The sequence below is a fragment of the Vollenhovia emeryi genome, unplaced genomic scaffold (genome assembly GCF_000949405.1).
Source record: "Vollenhovia emeryi isolate VEMERY1.0 unplaced genomic scaffold, V.emery_V1.0 DF939262.1, whole genome shotgun sequence".
Lineage (NCBI taxonomy): Eukaryota > Metazoa > Arthropoda > Insecta > Hymenoptera > Formicidae > Vollenhovia > Vollenhovia emeryi.
The window spans coordinates 112,570-138,621 of record NW_011967104.1 but is presented as its reverse complement, the minus strand read 5'-3'; the positions used below and the strand labels follow the sequence as shown (position 1 = coordinate 138,621).

The window sequence follows — 26,052 nt, the reverse complement described above, 5'->3', positions numbered from 1 at the left end:
CGAAAGAACTACCTTAAGATGAAAATATTCCTTTCTCTATAATAATATGATTGGCGCTATATCGATCTTATTTTCTGATACATTGAAGTGCAATAGTATTGAATCCGGAATTGTTTTCTGTGGGTGCACCCTCAGAAAGGATTTCTGTTACCGAGACAAAAAATATTCTTGGCGCATTTCTATTTGTCACAACCTCATTTAATATAAAAATAAGACAATATCAAAATAAAATCAATAATTCTTATTCTTTTTTGTCGAATTAAAAAGGGATTGACTTACTATATTGTGACAAGAGTAACTTAATATATTGTTGCGTTTAGAATAAATTTTCCCTACATGTTACAACGCACGAAGTTGGCACCGCGATATTCGACAAAAGACGACACTATAATTTTATTCTAGATTTTAGAATTTTTCATTTAAGATAAAAATATTTGTCTCTTTATAATAAGTATGATTGGCGCTATATCGATCCTATTTTCTGATACATTGAAGTGCAATAGCATTGGATCCGTAAATTTTTTTCTATGGGTGTACTTTTCCGAGTTGCACAGGAAGTGGTGTCGAGGCGAGGCGTAGCGAGGACTGAGGGAGCTAATAACGACCGCGACTCGCCGATTCGGTCGACCGCGAAAACAATCGCGACGACACCACTCGTCAGTTCCGCTCTCCTCCCCCCCTCGTTCGTTTTCGGCATACTGATCGAACGGGAGCGCGGGCGTTTCTCGCCGCGGGGCTCGTTCGTCTCGTCGCTGCTCGCCACGGCCGTTTTCCCGACGTTTTCGAGCACCCACTCGCCGCGGAACGTCGGGAAATCCGCAGTTTAAACTCCGAGTTATGAGCGAGGAGGGATCCTTCGCGAACTAACTTTCGGAAGGTGCGGACAAACGGCGGAACTTACGTTCTTCGGTCAGTTTTAAGTGGACCGTGGCGATGTTTTAATTTCAAGCGCGATATACCGGGATGGTGTACGTAAAATCGACCCGAAACGCAAAATACAGTCGTAGGGTGCAGTCGCGAGAAATCTAGGGCTAATTTTACGCCACCCTTTCTCGCGCTTCAAATTAAGACTTTACTGCGGTCTGCTTGAAATTGACTGAAAAATATAGTTTCACCGTTTACGTTTGCTATTTGCAGAGATACGTGATTAAAGGTATGCGAATCGCTTCGAATTCGAAATCGAATCACTGAGGGTTCGTCGATCAAAGAGATTCGAAATGGACTAATTCGACAATTTCGAATCATCGACGATTCGAATTTGAATCGGTCACTTTTTTCCTCCAATAAATGTAATAATAACATAATTTCTAAGATGTCATTGCAAATATAGTCAAGCTATGATTTTAGTTTTAAATAAATATATAATGTGTTCAGGAGTTGACTCGAAATCGAACGCGAAAAGATTCGAATAGATTCAAGCTTGAACGGGGAGAGATTCGATTCGATTCGATTCAACCGTACAAAAGTATGATTTGACGATTCGAATTCAAATCGGTCAGTTCTTTCCCCAATAAATAATAAAATAATTTCTAAGATAACATTGCAAAAATAGTCAAGTTACGATGCTATTTTCAAATCAACATATACTGTGTTCAGGAGTGATTGATTCGAATTCAAACGGGAGTAGATTGAAACTCGAACGGAAACAGATTCGATTCGGTTCAACCATACAAAAGTATGATTCGCACACTTCTATACTGTGAACTGAAAAAATTGCAAATCGAGGATCGTCCCTCTCAACTTTTTTCACTAATCGTAAGTAAAAGTCGACAAATCAGAGAACCGACGTCCCGCATTCGCGGAGGAAGCTTAAATCGCGATCAAGCCCGCACGCCGCCGCGCCGTTCCGCTTTAAAAATTGGCGTCGCCCGCGCACCTTCGACCGGACGTCCGGTTGGCGCGATCAAGGGACGCTTCGCGACGTCATCGCGGACAGCGGCGACGTGCGAGCGTCCAGCTCGACCTGAACCGCCCGCGATGTCAAGTTCGCGGCGACTTTCGCCGGTTCGACGCTCAATCGATTCGCGCAATCCCGTCGTCGCGTGTCCCTGCGCGCCGCGCGCGAAGCGTGCACGCTCGAGCCAAGAAGTCAAGGGAACGGCGACGGTGGGAAGAAAAAATCCCACGTAGTTCACGGGTTCACGAGAGCAACGACCAGCGTGTTCCACGCCGCGATGCGATCGCGTTTCGTCGCGATAAAAAGAAAGAAAGGGGAAAAAAACGCGTAGTAGAACAAATCGTGCTCCGACTTTAATGTTCGATTACGCGAGATAGATTTAGAGATGTCGTCGGTTATTAAGAAGATTTGTCGCGTTCTCAACGAATATCGCAATTAATTTCTTTCTTTTAAAGCGTGATCTACAATGTGCTCTTTGCGTCTGGAAACATTCTATTTTGTAGTCAATAAATACGTTTAAATGCGTACACAGTAAAAAATTGGCGTCGTGTGTTCAAATCGAGGGGGAAACCGCTGAGGGCATTTTGTGGTGTACAGAGTTGCGGCATTACTGGGCATTACGAGGCTCTACTAGGCATTTTTGGGCATTAGTTTGGGCAATAGCCTTGCTGGGGCATTACAAAGATAAAATAAGATAAAATGAGATAAAGAAGATGAAAGAAAATAATAAGATAAAGTAATGCCCAGCGGGCATTGGTGTACAAGATTTTGATCAGCGATTTCCCCCTCGGTTCAAATGTGAAAATTTTCTTGTGTTACCAAGATTTGATTGTTATTTTAACGTAAATTAACATAAATTAACACAAAACAGATATGTTATTGTTTTCGTAACATTTTTGTGTGTCATATTTATGTTAACATAATAACTTGACACTTTATGTACGTCATTTAAAAATTGAATATCATTTTGAGTTCTTTTAACATAACTATTTCACAAAATCAACCGAAACTTGTAATATCGACGTTCCTTAAAAATTCTTTCACCTGTTCTAATGTGTAACTACTCGTACAGTTTACTTATCCTATCTGCTTTTATCACACTTAAAGTTAAAAGACCATAAACATAAATGAGGTATAGTGTTGACTAATTAACATTTGTAATTTGTCAAAAAATAACACGCACGATGAATGTTATTGTAACTTAAAATTTAGAGTGGACATGTGAAAAATGTTAACCTTTTATTTTTTACCGTGTATCGCAAGTGGATAAATTGTATGTTATACACTGTACAATCGTACATTGTCGACAAATTTTTTAAGCGTCTCGATTTTTTGGTATAAAATAGAATGTTTCGAGATGCGGAGAGCACATTGTCGATTAAGCTTCACGCGGAGAAGATATTCTCGCGATTACAACGGACAAATTTACACTCTCACGTCAGACTGAACGAGCGTCTCGGAGTTTCTCTCGGGGAAAAAGGAAATAGGATTCACGAAATGATCGATGAAATGTTATACAATTTCAGGATTCTTGCGTCTCTTCATGCCGCGAGAATGGATCGGCCGCGATTCCGCGTGGCGGCTTGCGAAATCGGAAATAAAGAGATCTTGCGACAGCTAGGATAAATCTCTAATGACGAAAGTCGTTTACAGCGAATTTTTAATGTAATCGTCGAAATTCTCATTGTGTACGCTTGGCTCTGCATGCACATCTTTTACATACGAAATAGCTACGGTATTAATGTAAGGGCCAGTTTCACTAACTTTAGAAAGAGACAAACGTGAGTTAAACTAAGATTAAAGTTAAACGACGTTTGGTGCTTTTCTATCTTGCTATCTAAGGCCCGGTTTCACCAAACGTCGTTTAACTTTAATCTTACAATTAGTGTAATTTTCACGTTTGTCTCTTTCTAAAAGTTAGTAGTTGTTTAATTCTAAAGTTAGAAACAGACAAAGAATGAATAAAGCTAACAACTTAAAGTCAAACAACGTTGGTTAAGCCGGTCCTTAGGCTCGGTTTCAAACATTGTTTAACTTGAATCTTACAATTGGTGTAATTCACGTTTGTCTCTTTCTAAAGCTGGAAAGAATGAATTAAGCTAACAACTTAAAGTTAAACAACGCTGGTGAAACCGGACCTTGGGCCCGGTTTGCGCGTTTGTCTCTTCCTAAAGTTAGAAAGAGACAAAGAATGAAATTAAGCTAAACTTGAAGTTAAGCGACGCTGGTGAAAACCAGGCCTTAGATGACAAGATAGAGAAAGATAGGGGGTTGACTGAACTCTGGTTAACAGTTAATCGAGTTAGAAACGATCGCTCGGTATCTTGAAGCGTTGAAGCAAAATCTATTGCGGAGCTCGCGATCGACGGACGGCGCGAGATCGCGAGAGGGTTTCGCGACGAGGCGCTAGCTCGAGTGTACGACCGGCGCTCTTGACGCGTCTATCGAAGATATCGCAGCGCCGCTGATAAAGTTTCTTATAGCGTATACTTTACGATACCGCGGCCTCTCGTCGCGAGTACAAAGCAGCCAGTCACTCCGAAAAGGCGCTGCGACGTGAAACGCGCGATACGGCGGGCAAACGTAACGTAAATTCACGCTGCGTTTCATTCCTGCCGTTGTCAACGTCTCGCCACGTAGCGCGAAATGCCGTACGTATAAATTCCAGCGGGGCCCCCCCATAAGTTATTCGTTATATTAAATTCTTATCACGCGTCGCTTTCAAGCGGATCAGCCGTCGTGGAAGATGAGTTAGAAAAATTCAAAGCAGCGCGTATTATCGCGGGATATTCTCGCGAATTAAACACGGAAGTGGTATCTTAATTTTATCTCTTTCCGCGTCCGCTTCCGACTTGATAATTACAATAATCGTATAATTTCATTTTTTAACCGCGCACGCGCTCGCAGAATAGGGAAACGACGCGAGAGGCGAGCGGAAATTTTTTTCCGATGTACTCTCTAAAAATCAATCATTGGATTATCGCTGAAAACAGTGAACAGTCATTGATTTGCAGTTACAAGCATACCACTGAAAATCGCAACACCCTCAGAAAGGATTTCCGTTACCGAGACAAAAAATATTCTTGACGCATTTATATATCTCGCAATACCTCATTTGGTATAAAAATAAGCCAATATCAAAATATAAATACTTCTTATTCTCCTCTGTCGAATTAAAAAAGATTTACTTACTATATTGAGACAAGAGCAACTTATATAGATGTAAGTTTATATATTCGTGCGTTTAGAATAAATTTTCCCTCCATCTTACAACGCACCAAGTTGGCACCGCGATATTCGACAAAGGACGATACACACTATGATTTTATTCAGTGATAATCCACTGGTTGACCTTTAGAGAGTGAATAATGATATTTGCGCTAGACGCGCACGGAGCAACGCTCAGTATATTAATTAATAATCGCTAATAAATAATGTGATATCAATAAAATTAACGGCGTAATAAATTCCGATTAATGCACGTCCTGTCTGTGACGATCCGTTAGCTTTCTTCTCGCCGCGGTGACACATTCGCGGGGAATCTCAGCGATTACGCTCGTCGCCGTGATTCCTCAAGGTCCTCTCGCAAGAAGTTCCAGGAAATTGGATTCGGCTCGAGATCGTGGCGACGCGAGAAACTTTCCCCCGATGTTACATACCCATGTGATCGTCGAGATCTCGGGTGGGGGGGGGGGGGGAGGACCGAATGAGTCATTGGCGTGGCATTTCGAAAGGGCAGGTTTTTCCGGTGTTCTGGTATGGTATTTAAAAATGATTCATCGCGTGAACATCGTAAAATCGACTTGCGTAGAACTAGTTTTTTCTTGTGGATTTATAAAGCGCATAAATAGCGCATTATTTGAGAATTTTTCATTTAATTTTGATAAAGTGGGGGGGGGGGGCAGCTAGGCAGACGTGTTTTATCGTCGCCGGTCACTGATTGCGCGAGGCGTTAAAGCCCGTGTCACACTACTGCGGATCGCATTTCGGCCAATCAGACGAGACAGCCTCGTATCCGATTGGTCGAATTGCGATCCGCGATTCGCAATCTCAATTGGACACGTCGAAATCGAGAAAAGCTGTCGAATATGAATATATTCGCCAACTTAGAAAGTATCGCGAGTACAAAGTAGAAAGTTCTAGCAAATCAGCCACTAGGTCTATTCGTTTTCGAAGTACCAATGCCGCGAGGTTCCTTTTTAGTGTTGGTAGGTGTGGATGAGTGGCACGTTTATAGGTCGCGACGATAAACAGGGACGTGAAATACAGCCAATCACATAAACGCTTCTCCAACCGCATCATGATTGGACGATTTCCTTATGTACATACATACAAATGTATGCAAGTTTCTCTGCATAATTAAACTCACCGATCGGTTTTAAAAAGTATTCATGTTTATCTAAGTTGTTCAAAAGCATTCATTCGATATTTCACTCGTGGATTTTTAACTCGATATTTTCATATCGATGTTGAAAAAATATCGAATAATCGATAATATCGAATGTCGATAAACACCTCTACACATATAGTATAAATAGATAGATTTAGGAGCGGATAGGATAATAGGTAGATAGGGAATAATATAATAATATAATAATATAATAATAGAGTAGTGAGGAGTGGATGTATGAATGAGATAAGATTTTATTGTAAACCAAGTCCCACTTTCTGGCTGTAAGCTAAAGTGAATAAAAGCTGATTGATTGATAAACACCTCTACACAGAGTGAATTTTCTCTTAAAATTTATCCTGAAAATCATGTAATCGTGGCATTTCGGAGAATTTTATGAGTTTTTTGAAATTTTACCATAATATTTAACTAGTAAAATGTGTACTGTATAATTACTAGTAAAATTTCAAAAAACTCTCATAAAGTTGTTCAAAATGCCATGTTGTCCCACGATTACATGATTTTCAGGGTTAATTTTAAGAGAAAATTCCGTGTAATCTCAATCCGATACGCGATCCGCAATACGTAGTGTGACACGGGCTTAAGGCCGAATCAGACTAGCAACTGTCGACGCGGATTGTATTGGGATTGGCGATTGTCTTCTAGCCAACGAGAGCGAAGCAGCCAGCGATTTAATTGACTCCCATTGGCTAGAGGACAGCCAATCGCCAATCCCAACCCAATCCAAGTCGGCAATTGTTAAGCCCGTATCAGACTACGGATTCAGATTGAGATTAGATTGAAATTTTACCACTCGGAGTAAAGTTCACTAATCTAAAGTTGAGTGACTTTTACTCTAACAATAAGTGGTCAAATTTCAATCTAGTCTCAATCTCAATCCGTAGTCTGATACGAGCTTTAGTCTGACTCGGTCTTTACGCGACTTTCACTCGGCTATGAATTATCCAATAAATTTCCGGAATGTATCTCGGCCGATGGCGATTAAGGAACGCTTCTTTTTTTTTGTTTCGCCCTGAAGCTTATTCTACAATGGACGCAAGCCGCTAAGCCGCAACGCAAGAAATCGACCAATCACAGCCAAATATGAGAAGAACGATCGACTGTTGGTGGCCGATTTCTTGCGTTGCGACTTAGCGTCTTGCGTTTTGCGCCCATTGTACCAATAGACTAAGCATTACGAGAATCTTGAGGAACGCGATTGTTACGGCGACCTGATTATAACGGAATTATTCAGCAAGTTAATATTTTTATATATTTTGCGAACTAAGAGGGAACGATATACTTTTCCATTGCGTCGCTTTCAAGCTTTGGGCTTTAGTGGCTAATCTTCATTCGAAGTTTAGCAATCAAGAGACTCGACTGAAATTAGATTAAGCCGCGAGCGGTGATGAATTAGATTCAATCGAATTATACCGCGAGCGCAGGTATATAAGATTATTTTAAGATCATTAAAAGTCGCTCGCCATTCGGCTGAATTTGATCGCGTCCGCGAGATAAACGTTTTTAAATCGGCGCAAACGCCGATAAAAGAATCAAGTCCGGGACCCCGCCGGACTTCCGCTGCGAAAATGTCGGATTTATCGAGAGGACTCTTGCACGGAGGAAGCTGATACGCCCGAGTGAATTCTGATACACCCCGTGTAAACCGAACGTTTTTATCGCCTCCGGGGGACGACGGAACTTGACGCGCGCGTGTCCTTCGGCGCCCCAAGCCCGCGTGTGAATTTTGCTCCTTTCCACACAATACCATTGTACGCGCCCGCGCGCACACGGTGGTATAACTACGTTGCGCCATGTGGGCACCCGTGCCAGTTGCGCATTTTAATTTTCTCCCCCGGTTGCGGCCGTTCGTGACCGGCTCTTTGTGTCCCGCGCACAACATTTTCTCGGCTCGCTCTCCGATCTCACGCGCAGCGGCTCGCGTTTCTTCATGCCGCGCGAATCGATCCGGCCGCGATTCCACGAAAGCGGCTTGCGAAATCGGAAATAAAGAGATTGATCTTACGACAGCACGGACAGATCCCTACTGACGATATGCCGTGGAAAATATTCGCGGAGATATTATAGATTATTTTTTACAGACAGGCACGCCTGGATATTTCTATAATGTGTTCTATAAAATCCCTGTCCGTTTACAGCGAATTTTTTTATGTAATCGCCGATGTTCTATATTTAGCTCTGAATGCACGTATCAACATTGGTAGCTTGTTAAATGGTATTTTTTAAGTGTTAAATTTTAACACCGTTCCCGAGTGACAAGAGATTTAAATGCATTCGGCGCATCGCGTTCGCGTTTCAATTAACACGAGAATCAACGCCGGGATTTTCTGTATTTGTTTTCGATAAATCCGCAGTCGGATTTCGCTTGGAAGAGATTTCATTGCGCGTAGCGTGTCACAATTTAGTTTAATCTTATTACTGATTATCGTAGAATTTTATGTAAATTAGGACGCATCGCGCGATATGTGGCAGAAGCTTGTTTTCATGTGAAGGCACCTTCAACCGGACGTCTTGCGACGTTCCGGAAACGGATGGAGATTCGCCGTTGGGTAAAAAAAATCGCGCGTCATTTTATCGCCGGATAGAAATGAGCGCACGGGAGCGTAGAGAGCGAATGGACGAAGTTGCACTCCACAGAATTGTGCACTAAATTCTTGGAAATTGGAATATTAACGCGGGAATTTCGATAAACCTTGCGAGAACTTGGTTTACGCCCGATAAATGCGAGTTTTCTGAATATTATCGACACCTCTGTACATATGTAACTAATTAAATCATCCAAATATTAGTATCTAAATATAGCGCTCATCTCGTGTAATTAATATTGCCTCATTATAAATTTAATACGATTATGTTGATCGTATTAACAGATGACTATGCACTGTTTTCAGTGATAATCCACTGGTTGACTTTCAGAGAGTGAATAATGATATTCGCACTAGACGCGCACGGAGAAACGCTAAGTATATTAATTAGTTAATACTAATAAATAATATGATACCAATCAAATAAACGACGTGATAACATTCTGATTAATGCACATCCTGTCTGTGACGATCCGTTTGCTTTGAGTTTTCTGAATATCGTCGATACCTCTGTACGTATCAGAGTTGGGAAAGTTACTTTATAAAAGTATCTACAGGGTGTCGGATTCGATTTGGACGACTCCAAAGATTATAGTAGATTGGGTCAAGCTGAGAAGAAAAGTTATATACCATTTTACAAAATTCGTAATTATTATCGCGTAATTAAGAAAAACGTCTGAGCCAATAAGTGCACGGAGGAGCTGAAGGCCGGACTCGGCAGACATGCAAAATGGTGTATTATTCTCCTACCACCAGAAAAACTTTTTCGGCGCGGTGTCATATGTCGCGCGTTCGCTCGCTGCGCGCCGTTCGCCCGCTCACCGTTCCCCGCTCGTCCCCGTCTCTCATCGATCGATGCGTGACCCCACCTCTCGCTATCGGATCGTGAGAGATGTCAACAAATACACCATTTTGCATGTCTGTCGAGTCCGGCCTTCCGCTCCTCCGTGCACTTATTGGCTCAGACGTTTTTCTTAATTACGCGATAATAATTACGGATTTTGTAAAATGGTATATAACTTTTCTTCTCAGTTTGACCCAATCTACTATAATCTTTGGAGTCGTCCAAATCGAATCCGACACCCTGTATAATAGTTACAGTTACAAGTTACCAATTCTGAAAAGTAACGCGTTACAGTTATAGTTGCTCATAAAGTAACGAATTGTTACTTTGCAGTTATTTTCTTAAATAAATAAAATAAATAATAAGAATAAATATTCAATAAAAAGCAATAAAAAGAAACCAATATCAAATCTGCATTTAAATTGTTAAGTGTCGATAAAGGCGTTTATGCGCTTATGCAAGGCTTAATGCGATCCGTGCTGGTTTCGAAAATATATGAAGTAACTATTAATGTAACTCTTAAATTAGTTACTAGTTATCGAAAAACTGTAACTGAGTTAAGTTACAGTTACAGACAGAGAGAAAGTAACGAAGTTAAGTTAGATTTACCAAAAAAAAGTAACTGTAACTTTGTTACAGTTGTTACAAGTAACGAGTTACCTTGATATATAAGTAATTAAATCGTTTAAATATTAGTATCAAAATATAGCTCTTATCTCGTGCAATTAATATCGCTTCATTATAAATTTAATACGATTATATTGATCGTATTGAATTAACAATTAACATATTAATAAAACGGCATTTAAACTCTAATTTCTGAATTTACTGTTCAACTCGACGACGTCATTGCGAAACTATGCCTCACTAATTGGTCACAATAATTTATATCGTCGATTTCATCGTTTATCATTTAATTTGCTTGTTTAAACGAGATTAACGCGTGGTCTTGAATACAGCAGCTGCACCATTGGCTTTGCATTTCGGCTCCGGTTTTGCCGATCGCTAAGTTCGCTGTTGGTCAACCGCGGGTCGGTCCACGTGCGGATTCCCGTTAATCGCGACCTTGAAATTACGCGGCGGCAGCTGGGCAGCGCAGGTGCGACCCGATGGCTCGCGGATGCATGTGTCGCACCTGCGAAACTCGATTCTTCGCCGCCGCCGGCGCGTGGACTACCGGTCGAGACCGAGCGCACCAAATAATTGATCCCCCTGTGTGTGTGTGTTCTGGCGTGTTTCGTGTTGCGCTCTTGTCGTCGCAAATTGATCTCGGAACACGGATGAACGAAACCTGACAGGATAATGATCCACCGTGTCAAATAGTTGCCACGAATTGGCCTTGTCAGGATACTTAATTTTGCATGGATACTTAACAAAAATGTTGGTGCACTTAAATTTTCAAGGTGCACATTAAAATTAGAACAAGTTGAAACTCCTTTCGTATTCCGAGATCGATTCATCGAGTATCTTGAGGTATGAATAGAAGATTATGGAGAATGGTTTATAAGTAAGCGGCGCAAGTTTTATGAATTAATGAAAAGAATTAATTAATGAAAAGCCCACCGTCGAAGTAGCATAATTGTCGCTTGCCGGACAACAGGTGGTCAGGCTCGGTCCCCTTTGATGTGGGAGTTCACCCCAGGAATGTAATCGAAATGAAATTTGATGTCAGCCGGAAGCGCAATCAGCAAAGATATCTTTGAATAATTATCAACAGTTTTAATTTCACCGTTTGCCTAATTGCGTTCTTCCGACTGTTAACGACGTGTCGGGTTTCGATGTTTGACTTTTTCAGGGCCAATAATTAAAGGTAAAGGATCGCCGGGTGTCTATTATCCGGATTGAAAAGTTTACGGACATGTTTAAATAAGAGCCTCGATGTCTATTTAAAATCTTTTGCCTTACAACTGTTTCTCACGGTGTCTCTCTCTCTCTTTTCAGGCTCAAGCCCTGAATGCGGCGTGCCGGACATGACAGTCATCAGCGATATCGACGAGATCGGTATCAATCGGAATCTTCAAGTCCGGTACAGTAGGGACCAGATATATGTATCCTTCACTTTTTACGATGCACATAAATTACGCGCTACTTTGCGGCGAAACTTATTTCAAAGTGTTAAGTAGTGAAGTCGCGATGACTCGAAGTATTACAAAGTATTTTCAGTACTCTTGTCCCGAGTGTGGAAGTTACGAACGCGAGCGGTGATGTTTCTGCGGTTCCGTTTACTCGTATCTTTGTCCGACATAAGGAAACGAACGCAGAAACGGGTGGACGGGCGACGAGAGATTAACCGATTTCGCCTGGAAAAGGAGATCGCGGCGAAGGGTAGAGGGAGAGAGAGAAAAAAAAATGAATCGACCGGGGGAGATGGCACAGCAGGGACGCGTATGAATATTGCAGGGGTGGGCAGGGTCGTTTCCTAGGTTGTCGCGTTGCTATGACGATCTCAGTCAGCTGGCGAATCACCCCAGGGTCAGGCCCATTCATCTCTCATCGGCACGGGTTTGCCGACGACCCGACGACCCAACGTTAGCGACCCACTGTCAACCCTTTTCTCTCACTTTAACCGACTACCCAGAGAAGCGATCCGTGGATCAGCAAATAAATCGAGGCGCGTTTAGCTCATCGATGAAGTAATCGGTGACTGTTATTTCAAATGGAGACTGTTTGGTGTCGAGATAAAACGTGTATTACGCAATCGACGACCTCAAAATAAGATGAAAGTGTGAACATTTAGAGCAAAGTGGGGAAAATTAAAATCTTGCGTCTTACACTACACGGAGAGAATTTTCTCTTGAAATTTATCCCGAAAATCATGTCAACGTGGCATGTCGAAGAATTTTGTCAGAGTTTTTTGAAATTTTGCCAAAGAAACTCGCATAAAATTCTTCAAAATGCCGTGTCGTCCCACGGTTACATGATTTTCCGGGTAAATTTTAAGGTAGCTGTTTCACGACAGTAATGCTCAAAAGTTTCTTCCAGACAGGAGCCAGCACTCAATTATTACAATGATACATCTTGATGCGATATTATTCTAAAGAATACCCTTACAATTAATACATAATGTAAAATAGATTCGAAAGATTATATAGTTTGAAGTGCTGTTGCCACATTTCTTATACACTCACGTCTAATACATAATTCTTCCCATTTTTCAGTTTTAAGTGTGTATATTGTTGAAACGAAACGGCCAATAATTTTGATTTTTCCCAGTTATTCGTTCTATTTTACTTTACAACATATTTGTTTCTCATACGAATCTCACTCACCGTTAAGCTAAAAAAAAAAAAAATAAAACGTGCCATCATTTGCGTTCGCAAACGCAAATATTAATATTTTAACACATAACATTATGTGTAAATAACATTTTACGTGTAGTAACATTCCAACGAATTATATTGTTACGTGTAATAATATTTTTAACGTGTTTTACACGTAATATTTCGTGTAACATAGCAAACTTTAACATTTTTTTTTTAGAACTTTGAGACGGTCAATTTTAATTTAATTAGTCTTTGCATGTATTGATGTAAAGAATAAACTGTAAAAAGTGGGAACAATTCTCACATAAATGGTTTTACGAAATAACTGCGTTAAAAGAAAATTCTCCCCGTGCAGGAGTTACAGTGGAAGTCAACGATTGTAATTTGTGGGCAGCATTTAGTGGAATTTACACGGTGATACAGAATCAAATCGGATGCAGCGTTCCGCTTTACGTACGTCTAATCTGTCGATAAATAATATAATGATCGACAATTAGTGCTCCTATCTCGTTCAATCGACTTTCTATTGAGTGCAATGTTTTTCGGCAGTCACCCGTTTGCGTTTACTACGCGCATGAATGAGATTCGCGAATACTGTAGCCTCGGTAATCGCAAAATCTCGCGACGCTCGCATGTACTGATGACCGAAAATCTACAACTATTCGCTCCAATTGACCGATTAGTCACCGGAATTCTAACGCGCGATTTAGGTCGTCGACAATTCACTCGTTAGTGGACACTTCCTCGTACATGCGAATAGCGTGTGCGACGATATACTTAGACTAATCTTTCGTTAAATGGAAATGATATAAGACCGACGGATGAACGTTTGTAACGTCGTAAAAAACGCCGCGCACACTTGTTAATAAAATGACATGTATTTCTGAATTAATTATTCAAGTCTCGCTTCTGGGAACATTAACAAAATTATTCGTTTCAAATTAATTACAATTAGTGAAGTTGCGGCTCCTGTGATAACGAAATCGTCGAGACGTAACGTTGCAAGCTTTTGCTGCACTTTGTGAAATTCTTCATTGAAAAGTGTCCCGTCTAAAGCGCAAGAAACGGAACTTGTTTCCCAGAAAAGCCAAGCTCCGCTTGGCCACACTACACACGTACATACACGTCGACGCTTTTTGCCGCCTGATGTAATCGAAAAATTCAACGGCTCGTAAAGCGGCCGTTCTGGGATCCCTCGGTCTTTTCGAATCTTCGTCACTGAGCACTTCTTATCGCCGTCGCGGGCGCAGACGAGATTTGCAGCTGGTAAAGGCAGCGCTTGCTGTAGGCATCAAGTTAAATCTTGTTGGCTCGTCACATCTCGAAACTACCTACTCGTTTTGATGTTTATTTTAACGTGGCTCTTGCATAAAGAAGCGGATGGGTGCTTTGGTGGGGCCTCTTTTATTTTTATAAATTCATGTGCCTTTTTTTAATGCATTAGCGATCACATTCATTGATATACCAAGTTGTATATGCACGTTTAAAAATATGTGACGTTGTCTAATCTCAAAGAGCTGTCAGATTCCTCAAAACATTCTATTTCTTTTGACTTTGCGAATAAATATTTGCTTGCAGAGGTCTGTGACTTCATATATTTAATAGCGCATTTGAATTCTTACATTTATTATGTTTATCTCGGTTTTCTTGTTAAAATCTCCTTTTTCTGTGAAATAATATTAACCCTCAAAGTGCTTCTGCGAGTGGTCAGTCTATAACTGTTATGTTAAAATGTATAGCTTTAACGGTTTTGCTTCCTTTTATTTCATCGGCGACCGGGTCTAAATTTTCGTGTACTGATAGAACTTGCAGCTACAATATACTTAAATTTCAATTTTTCCTACTTTTGGTCGGTTTCTGCAGGAGCCACCTTAATATTTTATCGTGTTATTTATTTTAAAATAGAAATTCAATCGCTTTATCGTGGTATTCAAATCAAATCTATATGAACAAAGGTTAGATATGGATTACAAAATTATGATACTCGTAATTTTCGAGGTTCAATAAAAATTGATATTTCGATTAATAAAAGTATTTATATGCAAATTAAATTAAGAAACGCGTAAAGATACGAAAACGATAGAGCTTTTAGAAAAGACCGACCCAGTACAATCCAGCACTGCTCATTATCGTGGATAATGTTAGTATTAATTAAAATTTTACATAGAAAGGAGACGATGAATGAAACCTGTCACGTTTGGAAATGTAATGTCAAGCAGTTCCCGTTTTGTCGGCGCAGAAGTAGGTCGCTCGGGCAAAGGGTTAAGAGAAACCAGCGACCGAAATCATGCAGTCATCTGTCGTGCGTGATAATTAAACGCTTTTCTTACCGCTCGAGCTTTCCAGGCAACTTAACCCTTTCCAGAGCGAGTGGCCTAATTTTCTCGCATCGATGAACCCTCTCGCGACCCCCTAGACATTCACCCTCCCGCTTTCGCCGCCGCGTGTGTCTCTTGGTTTTTTCTTTTTTCCTCTTTCTTTTTTTCACTCTCTCCCGTACTGCCGCTAACGGAGGCACGCGGGATTGTCCCGTTCCTGTCCCCGCGACGAGTGCAATTCAAGTCGGGCTAAGGGCGCTCCGCCAGCGAGAGAGGTTAATGAGAGCGAACCCACCCCCTTTACACACACGCGGGCATTGGTGTCCGCGCGAGAGCGGGGGAGGCGAGGGGGTTTGCGCCGAGCGCACGTGGAAAAACACGCGCAAAGGAACGGACGACATCCGGTTCATCGGTGAAGCTGCACTCGAGCCACTCTCTCTGATCTTGCACGCTCGGCTAAATTAAAATGCAACCGACATCCCCACCCCCTTCGCCAGACGTCGCACCGTTGCTATTATTGGCTTAAATCGCTTAATCGTTCGTTTTACCCCTAAATTACAAGGACCATTCAGAGAGCAGGGAGAAACCGTCGAACGTGCCTTCTCATTCGAATGATTCGATTCGAGGAATTTGTCAATCAAGCTTACAATGTAATCCCTTTCTCGATTTACGTTTCAGTCGAAGTATTTTCGTGAAAATAATAACAAAGTTAATTTAGATATGAAAGCAATTGCTTTTTTGCATCTCTAAAAATCACTCGCGAAATAGTTTGGTCAAAAACTTTGACCTCACAATTAAGATGATTTAAATAAGTCCGGACTTTTTTGAGAAAGACGATAAAATATTTTTTTAGTGGAAAAGGGGTATTGAAGCTACTGGCGACGATTTTGCTCTTCGACTTTGATGTGATTTCATTCAAAACTTCATTTAACAAATATGATACACATTTGTATCCATCAATAATATTATAAGATTATGAGATTATCTTGCTGCAATTACATGATTATTATATAAACAATTTTTGACGAGCGAAATATCGAAGAAATTGGGAATGAAAGATGCCATTTCTTCGTTCAATAGAGCGCTATTTTCTCTTTCTCTCCGACGATACTTGTCGGTTTACAAATCGTCATCTCGAATCCACGGTTGACAGAATCTTGGGTTTTTAGTCCCGTGACGATCCGCGATTTACGGCGCGCGCCGGGTTTTCGATCTCGATGATGATCTGCATGCGCCGGCATATTAATAACCGGAGTTCCGGGAACACCGAGTGCACTCCGGGAAGCACGGAATATTCCGTGATCCGCAGATAACGCGTTAAAGTACGGCAGAAGTTAATTACAACGATTCCAAGCGTAGTTTCGAGACAGCAATATCGCGGGAAAGAATTAACGAGTTTTCACTGACCAAAACTTCCTACTCTGGGGGGGAAAAAAAGACAGTAACCCATTTTGGGGCCCACAATTAGTAATCGAATTATTTGGGTTGTTCGCAACTCTGGGAAAAATTTTGACCGTTTCTTCTTGTAGTTAAGCAACTTAACATTTCGGTTAGTGCCTCCTAAGTGAAAATTATCTTTGCGCTACTGAATATCGACGGAACTAATTGAGAGAATTGCTTAGTATTACTTTAGAATCTTGGATATAGATAGAATAGCTAATTGCGATTTTTAGTTACGCGGGGTAAAATTCGTGAAAGAGATTAGACTTACGAACAATCCAAATAATTCGATTGCTATAATACTTATGGGTCCCTAAAAGGGTCGCTGTCTTTTTTTTTCTCAGAGTAGGTACGCGAAATTGCGACGCGGAAAAACTGAGCCATCCTCCACCCTTCGTCCGCTGCGGATAAACCGCTCGACAGATGGACAAGTCGTTCGTCCATTTAAATTTTATTACGGCGAGAGCGTAAATCAAGGAACCACCGTTGGGCGACGCGAGACGCGATTACCCAAGGGCTTAATTAAATTGTTAGGCCCTTGTCGGTAATGATGAGGTTTCGATAGAGAACGAACCGCAGGCTCTAGCTGGAAATTATAATCACCGCGAGGGTTGACAGCCTCTATACGTGAGCGTTGGCAGTGTACGCGTTCTTACTCCAAAAGAAAGAGTAAGGTACACGTGACACAAGCGACGTATAAACACAAAGTACAAAGATTAAGCGAACTGGCGTATATACGAGAGACTCAGGCGCGAAAAAGAAAAGAGGGCACAGCGGGAAGAAAATATATTCTTCACTTATTTCTAATTCTATTGCACAGAGAGAGAGAGAGAGAGAGAGAGAGAGAGAGAGAGAGAGAGGGGGGGGGGGAATAATTGAAAGAACAATAGCAATTAGATATTTTAATATTCGGTATAACTTTTTTAAATTACACATGAGATTTTTGATTCTGGTCTTTAAGAAGGAAGAAGATATTAACAAAACTGAGTAAAGCTTATTGTCGCCAGTGGTAATTAGACAGAGGGAACATTTTTTAAAAAGCCGACCACACTGGCAAAAAAAGTGATTTTTGTTTAAATCACAACGTTTCGATCTCTTTATCGGGTCCTTTTCAAGTACGATCTGGAAACAAAGTTGAAATGCTCAAACCGGAATATAAAGAAAGAAACTTGTAATATGTGCATAAGTGTGTATTACAAAGGAGAAAAGTATCTAATGTTGGCTGAAAAATTTAATTTATGCCGAAACAAAGTGAGTTCGTGAGTCTGTGGCAGCAAATTCTTAATGTCATATCTGAACTTATTACGGGTGAAGATAAATAAATAGAAAAATCGTAAGATAATAAGTTAAAAAAAATAAATTAAGTGTACGAGTCAACAAAGCAGTCGAAAAGTAGAAGAAGACATTCTTCACAGATATTTTCGGAGGTTACGTGAATTTCTTTGTCCGGTACTTATAAAGCCTGGACATTTTTCATACGGTAACTCGCAGGGGGTTGCAATAATCACCCTACCTACCAAAACGAGTTTCGGTCGTATAGATCGGCGCCCTAACTCGTCTCGAATGTTGCCGAAGGGTGGTACGGCTATAGGTGTACTGCCTCCCCCCCCCCCTTTTTCGCTAACGGTGTGGCATTCAGCCATGAGTCATACCCCCTATAGGTCGCCCCCGAGCGTGACGTCATTACCGAGCTCTCTCCCTCGGCGAAAGCATGTCATCCCCGAGTTATTATGCAAGGGATAGCGTTTATGGCAGAGCTGTGCGCCTCCCCCTCCCCTTTCTCTACAGTGCTTTTTCTACGTCCTTTAACATGCATTTTCACCATGCAAATCTAAGTGTGTTACTGTGTACAACGTATATGTGTAATTTGGTGAAGCACCTTATTCCGTCAAGCACTTCTTTCCGTTAAAAATCGCGACACGTGACTCGATAAACGTCGTTTGCATATTTCTTGCCGTTTAAAAATGTTTGTAAATGTGTGACATAACGCGTATCAAATCTTATGTTGTGATCTTGAACGGAAAGAAGCGTGTAAAAAGTGTTTCGCCAAATTACACATGTACGTGTACAAAGGTAACACACTTAGATTTGCAGTGCCACCAAGGGTTAACTTGCTGATATTGTCTTAGGGCTTAGGGGACGTGTCCAAAGGCGTTCAATAAATAATGATCTGATCTCTCTCTCTCTCTCTCTCTCTCTCTCTAGAGATTTCTTTGGTGATATTTCCGTGACCCCGCAACGCAACCACGCGACGTAATTCCACACTCGTCTTACAGCCCTTATTATTTTCCCAAGAACGGTTTTATTGCAGTTTTATATATCACATATGGTTCTGAAGTAGATCGTTGAATTTCGATAGCCTCTTCAGTTCGAACTTCATGTTTCTTTAACGTAAGCGTCGAGACGTTATAATCCGAGCTAATAATAAGAGATGAAAAGTAAAAGTGAAATTAAATGAAGTATCTCCATGAATTTCAAGCGGGCTTTCAGGGAGACCCCGAGCTATTTGGGATTGGAAAATATGGAAATTGCGAAGCAAATCAGATCTCGCGCTGAAATATCCGCTAAAAGAATATCACTCCCAAATTGTTCGGGGAGTATCACAGAGAGGAAGTGCATGTCTGGGTGACTCTGTAAATAGACACGGCGCGTTACACGCTTCATTCGCCTTGGAGAGTTTTCTCTTTTATAGGGCGAGCAATAAAAACGGATTGGCGCAACTTCCCGTTCGCGCTCCATAAAATAGAGTTCGCTCGGAGCGCGAGCGCGATCGCGACTGGAGCGAAAACGTTAAAAAGGTCACGGGGTTTTTCAGCCCGATGTCGCTTCATTTATCGCCCACTTATATGCACTTGTATCGCATTGTGATGCGCGAAGGCCGCGCCGCGGCTGTTAACGCGCGGAAAAATGTCAGCGGCAGAAAAATGTCGGTACTTTCTCCGTTAACGAGTGGTACAACGTTATTATCCAACGCGGACGGTCAATATCAATTGTTTATATTTATCAAGTGCAATTCGAGTTATGTTCCTTAACGCAGATGTTACCACAGACGTACACGGGATCCATACTGGTGGCTGTGAATCCTTACAAGGAAGTGGACTTCTACACAAACGTGAGTAATTAATTATAGCGAGAGGTCGTGCGCGGCTAAGAGCACGGAAAAGACCGGCTAAGGCGAAAGTAACTAAAATTAAAATTGCGACAAATATTATCGTATGCCTCGGTGGTCGAAGTGGGGTCCAGGTTCAAACCCTGACTGAGGTAATAATTTTCGCAATAAATTTTCTGTATTATTAAAAATGCCAGGTATGGTCAAGAAAACACTGACGTTGTCAATTATCGCTGGCGACATTGAAGAATTCTTATTAGTAAAGAGTAAAATCACTGTAGGTCACGTTGTCATTTACTGTTTCCTTATTTTACGACTCATTGTCAGTTCAAACTAAAACGCCGCAGCGTGCACACGTGTTTTCTCAAGATTTTATAAAAATGACAATTTACTGCGCTGACAAAAACCTATACATCTGCTACATTATATACTCTATGAACATTTATACATAAGGTAATACTCACATACGTACTCTTTAATATGTTACTTGTAAATTTAACACTCGTTTATGTAAATTATTTTTCTTTGTAAAAAAGCTGTGACATGTTGGTTTGCAGTTTGATTGCTTGATAAGGACCGGATTCTTGGTCGAAACGTCGCAACTAATGTAACACTCTATCAATTATATTGCCAGTTGGATCAACTAAAGTCTTAATCGTACTTATTAGTAAACTTAAAATGCCGTATAAATAGTAGGGGCGTCTGCATTGTTTTATGTTGCAACGTTCACTAAGTTTGCTGCACAAAACGCACATAGTTGTCTCCACTACTTATCATACCGATGCGGCTATGGCAACCGCAGATATAGCTGTCCCGAATATAACTATTTATTGGGGTTGTGGCACCCCTAATTGGACACGTGTTAACCATACCGGTCTCTCCGTGAGCGAGAAAGGAGAAAATTTGGTAACTCGCATTTCTTCAGACACCCTCACCATTGTCGACGTTTCGATGATATTATTTTTGCGTGCTCTCTAAAGCGTCGTCTACAATAACCGGCGTAAGCGTGGAGTAAGAAGTAAGAGTAGGAGTAACGTTTTTTGGCGTAATAGCTGTTTACGCCGACTCAATCTACAATACGGTGAAGTAGGTGTTGTAGGCATGCGTGAAAAGGCGTAAGAGTAAGAGTAGGCGTAAGAAATAAAAATAATTCATTTCGCTTACGCCCTTACTCCAGCTCTATTAAACCGGAAGTAGCTCTCTTACGCCTACTCTTACTTCTTACTCCACGCTTACGCCGGTTATTGTAGACGACGCTTAAAAGTCAGTCGGTGCATTGTCACTGAAATCAGTGAATATTCGCCGTTTCAGTGATAATCCGCTGATTGACTTTTAGAGAGTGTGTTATTTCTAAATACTTGATCCAAGTTCTAGTTCCGAGAAATAGGTAATCAACTTGCAGCTTTTATGCAAGTTGATTGGCTACACATTTCTAGCTTCATGGACACAGGCCTGTAATGTCGTCACCATTGCCTGTTGAAAGCAATTTAAATTCAGTGGAATTTTATTTAAATTAGAATACACCTATAATTATTATTGTAAATTATAGATATTAATTATTATCGTATCTATAACTTCATATATCGAGTCGTTATCAATAATCTATATTAAATATCTATAATTAAGATATTACCAGAATTAAGTAACATACAAGAACTTGAATGGAATATTATATGCATAGATTCTGGGCGGGCGAGCTAAATAGAAGTTAAATGCCGACGTGACACTTTTGCAATTTTTCGAGATTGTTTGCGTGAGATACGAGCCCGCTGGTTCGGAATACGAGAACGGAGAAAGAACGTTTCTCTCTCCCGTTCGGAGTACCCGATACAATGAGCATTATCGGCGCGCGCGACGTGATCGATAGGGTGGGCTCGATAGATCGCCCGTGTACGGAGTATCGCTGCGCTTCCTGCGGCTGACAAAAACCGGAAACACCAGCTGGGAATAATAAATATCAGGCACAATGCGTGATGCCGCCGCGCCGGTGGTGGAGGATGAAAAAAAAAGGAAGCGCGGAATGCTACGCGCGTCGATCTTCTGCTCGGTGATAAAGTACCGGGCCGTCTCCCGCCGTCGCGCTGAAAGATTAAAACCGCTGTCTCGGGTCTTTCGACATCTCGTTGAACGCACTTCTTACGCGCGGCCGCTCTCGCCGCAACGCGCGTTACGAAAACGAGAAGTGGCCGAGAAGTGGTTCGGTCCGCTTAGCGGGAGCAAATGTATGATAATGCGACGTTAGGCACTGCGACGAGACTTCGCAACGTCCGATGAAATTTTCACCTCGTTACTTTTTGCCGGTAATTTGCGGTGAAACAGCTAATTACGTTTAGGCCGTTCAGCTGGACATTGGCAAATATCGAATCAAGGGAAAGATTGAAAAAAAAATTAATGCCCGTTTCTGCTAATGCAATTTAACTTACTTTACGTCTCTTTCTAGTTTTAAAAATTGTGAAAAGTAATTTTTAAACCGAGATCAAAGTTAATCTGCGTTGGTAGAAACAGGCATAAGTTGGAAGTCAAGAATAAAACTTTCGTTTCAACGGAATTAATGCGACGCAAAGATTTTCCTATCTTTAGATTTGATCTTATTTTTATTAAGTAGACGGTATTGTAAGATCTGCGACTGAGAGACTTATAAAATACGTAATTATATAAACTATCTTGCTTTCCTCGCGCACTATTTTTATCTATAAATAAATTTTTCAATCAATTTGAGGTTTGTTTTTAGCAAAAATGTAGAGAACTGTCATCGTTTATAGTAACGTATATTTTTTAATCGAGTTTCTCAAGTTTCTTCTCTCGGAAAGACCTTCAGAATCGTCTTAACTGAAGCAGATTCCAGCTAAAATTAAGAACGCGATAATCAATTTAGCCCCGCGAACTTCTGACAGATTCCTCGATCAGTAATAGCTCGAAAATTGTAACTTGAATATTTTCACCGTCGAAAAATTGACTTTAAATCGAGAAACCGCCGTAAAAAAATAATACACGAAAAGACACGTATGTCGAAGTGTACGTTTACGTGCTCGTTTCTACGAGTGCAGATTAACTTTAGTCTCGGTTTAAATGACTTTCCAATTTTTGAAACTAGGAAAAGATCTAAAGTAAGTTAAACCGAGATTACAGTTAATCTGCATCGGCAGAAACGGGCATTGGTGAGATTGCTGGTAGCGGTAAGTCGTCGTTTCTTTCTCATCGCGCAGACCCCATCCGGCGGTGCACTTCCTCGTCGCATGTGCACGCGCAATTTGCATACGTTTATTCCCCGTAAAATGATCGTGCCCGCCTGGCGGACGAGTCCCTTCGCAAATCCGCAAAACGCACCGCGGCAGAACGCCGCGTATCGTATTGGCCCTCGGTTTGAAAACAGGAAGCGGATGCCGCAACGTACTTATGCCTCGAGATAACTCGCGAAACGGCGAGCGCGATTGTTCCTCCCCGACGGCGGTTTTTCTAGGTCGCGCTGATGGGAACGAAACTCGGGCGACGGCTCATTTCTCGACGTGGCGGTGGCGATAATGTTAACAATTAGTTGAAACGGGATGCCCCCCCCCCTCCCCAATACGCGGAATTGATTCGTTGGCGCGGAAACGCTCGCCGCGAGACCTTTATCGAGCCGTCGCCGTCGCCGACGTTCGCGATCGAGGGTGAGACGGAATCAATTTCTGCTCGTTCAATTATTTATCCCGGCGAAACGCTAAGTGTTCGCTCCCCGATAATCGAGCGGTGCAGTTTTCCCTTTCCCGCCACAGCGCAGCTATTTTCGGGCGCACGTGGCGCGCGGCGGCCCGCTCTCCCTTGCATGTCGCAGACTCATCGTCAATAGTTATGTCTCGAATCAGGGGCGAATTATTTCTGGGTACCCGCGAGTCGTGGCAGACGTGCACAACCGGGGCGGTGAGGGCGGAAAAGGGTCCCCGTCGTGAGAAATTTTGCGAAGCTTCGATGCTGAGTTGAAAATCTAAAAGGAGAACGAAAAGAGTTGGGCTATTCGTAAAATCTGGCGAATTTGAGATCCTCGGGAAACTTGATCGGTTCATCTTTAACAAAATTATTTTTGTGTTTAGTTTGCCAAAGCACCACGCAATTTGATTTGACTTTTCGATCAGTAATTGTTTCGGGTGATTGTTTTGAAAAGTTTCCACGTTGGTATTTAAATGTGTCGATGTGTTCGTTTCGCATTATAAGATGGGTTCCATCTTGTACGTTGAAATGAAAAGTCAATTTTACATAATTAGAGTTGAAACTATAAAGTTGAAGCACAATGAGACTCTGCAAGTATGTTTGAAAATTAAAAACTACTGAAAGTCTGAGAAAACACTTAATATATTATTTTTTTAATGTAGAAAAATTGTCAAACGGAGCTAACTGGCAAATTCTAATTAAAGAAATTTATTACCAAAAATATTACCTCAGCCAGGGTTTGAACCTGGTCTCACCAATTCGACGCCCGCCTAGAGTGTTGGGAAGTCCAGGTTTAAACCCTGGCTGAGGTAATATTTTTCGCAATAAATTTCTTTAATTAGAATTTGCAAGTTAGCATCGTTTAATAACTTTTCTACATTGGTTAATCATGTATTGGCGTGAAATAATTCTTTACGATATTATTTTTCGTCTTGGTCGGTTAATTTTATTAATTATTATTGCTGCATACTGTACTTGGGCAAAGAGGGAGAGCTCGTTTTTCGCAAGTGATAATGCAGTAAATAACTTGCTCTCGCCGAACTGAGTAGACAATTCGCGGGACGAAAGGTTTTGTGTTAAGCCAACAAATGGCAGGACCTCTTCGAATTTCCGAAAGAAAATTCCTCAAATATTATTCTGTGCGGCCGCGCGTTTACGACGCGGAAAGCGTCGAGCGGCGGTGCATGCGACCGTAAATTGGATTGGACGGTGAGAACCGCCGGAGTTGGAGTGCAGCGATAAAATTTACTTTGTCTGGTGTTTGGGAACGAGCTGGCTCTCCAAAAGCTTTATACATTTTATTGCGTTTTCCGCCGCACCTCCTCCTACGTATCCTTCGAGCAGGGGGATTTTTTTAACTGCGGACGTACCGCGCCTCTCGACATGCAGAAAAGTCCTCGAGCACCCTCGAAGCCGACAAGTTACGATAAAATTTCAAGAGCGAGATGTCAATGTCGTTTTCATTAGCAATTTATTTGATGGTCCACATTGGTTTTTTTTTTCAAAATAACAGAACCATTAACGACTGACGCGCGTGGCAGCGTAATCTCCGTGCGCGAACAGATTTGTGCGAAACGGTGAGGAAAAGAGAACCGATTGTCGAGGTGGACCCCTCACGTGACCGGCGGTGCGTTATCCTCGTGCACTCGTGAAAATTTGCGTGCTACGGCGTCATGCGTGATTCGCGAAGGTCAGCTGGGGTACCACCGACCGAGGACTCCTGCCGGGATTACAAGGAAGAGGGTGGCACGCCGTGGTGGTGCACGCCCCGCGTTATTGATCGCGCCGAAGCATGCGGATCGGATTCGGGGACTCGGCGTGGTCGCCTCGGAGCCGCCAATTCCGCGCATTTCTGCCGGGTGCTCTCGCTGGATCCTCGCCAGAGCGATCGCGACGGTCCACGTGCGACCGAAGTACCAAACGTGACAACAATCGCAAATTACAAACTGCGTTAACGAAACACGCGATAAATCCGTCGGGACGATCCACCTGCCTCCCCCCCCCTTTCGAGAAAGTAGATTTTTGAAGCTACGTGAAAAGTATTTCTCGAAATTATACATATCGACGGACGAACGGTGCGGTGCGTTATATATAGTGATTCAGACCATCCGTACAGCCCCTTTATTTCGGAAATAGAACATTTTAGAGAAAAATGTTTCAGGCAAAAGTTATACGGTTTTAAAAGGGCTATATAATGAAAAAATAAATTTTCGAAAAAATAATTTTTTTATGGTTATATGGAGGTCGCTGTCATTTTTTTAAATGGAACTACCTATTGTTTATTATACTATCTTATTCTACTAAATAATATGAACAACTTTTGTCTGAAACATTTTTTTATTTGCCTACTACTTTTTGAGATATTCAAGAGAAAAATTGTAACTTTTTACATGTTTAGCTTATAATATTTCGATAACTGTTTGTCGGAGGGAAAAGTAGTACGGGACTTTTTTTACTTGATTTAATCTCAGGAATATGCTGTTGCAATGGTTTATGTA

At 41.6% G+C, this 26,052-nt stretch overlaps 1 protein-coding gene across 2 annotated transcripts in view; it reads left to right on the top strand.

Moving 5' to 3' along the window:
* Window positions 1-10,409: 10,409 nt before the first annotated feature.
* The window catches only part of LOC105559595 (unconventional myosin-X-like), a 39,636-nt gene continuing 23,993 nt past the window's right edge, over window positions 10,410-26,052 (top strand). For both annotated transcript variants that reach the window (XM_012008006.1, XM_012008005.1), the window contains exons 1-2: window positions 10,410-11,785; window positions 19,808-19,870. In XM_012008006.1, coding sequence (XP_011863396.1) covers window positions 11,708-11,785; window positions 19,808-19,870 — 141 coding nt within the window. In that variant the 5' untranslated portion in view covers window positions 10,410-11,707. The remainder of the gene's footprint in view (window positions 11,786-19,807; window positions 19,871-26,052) is intronic.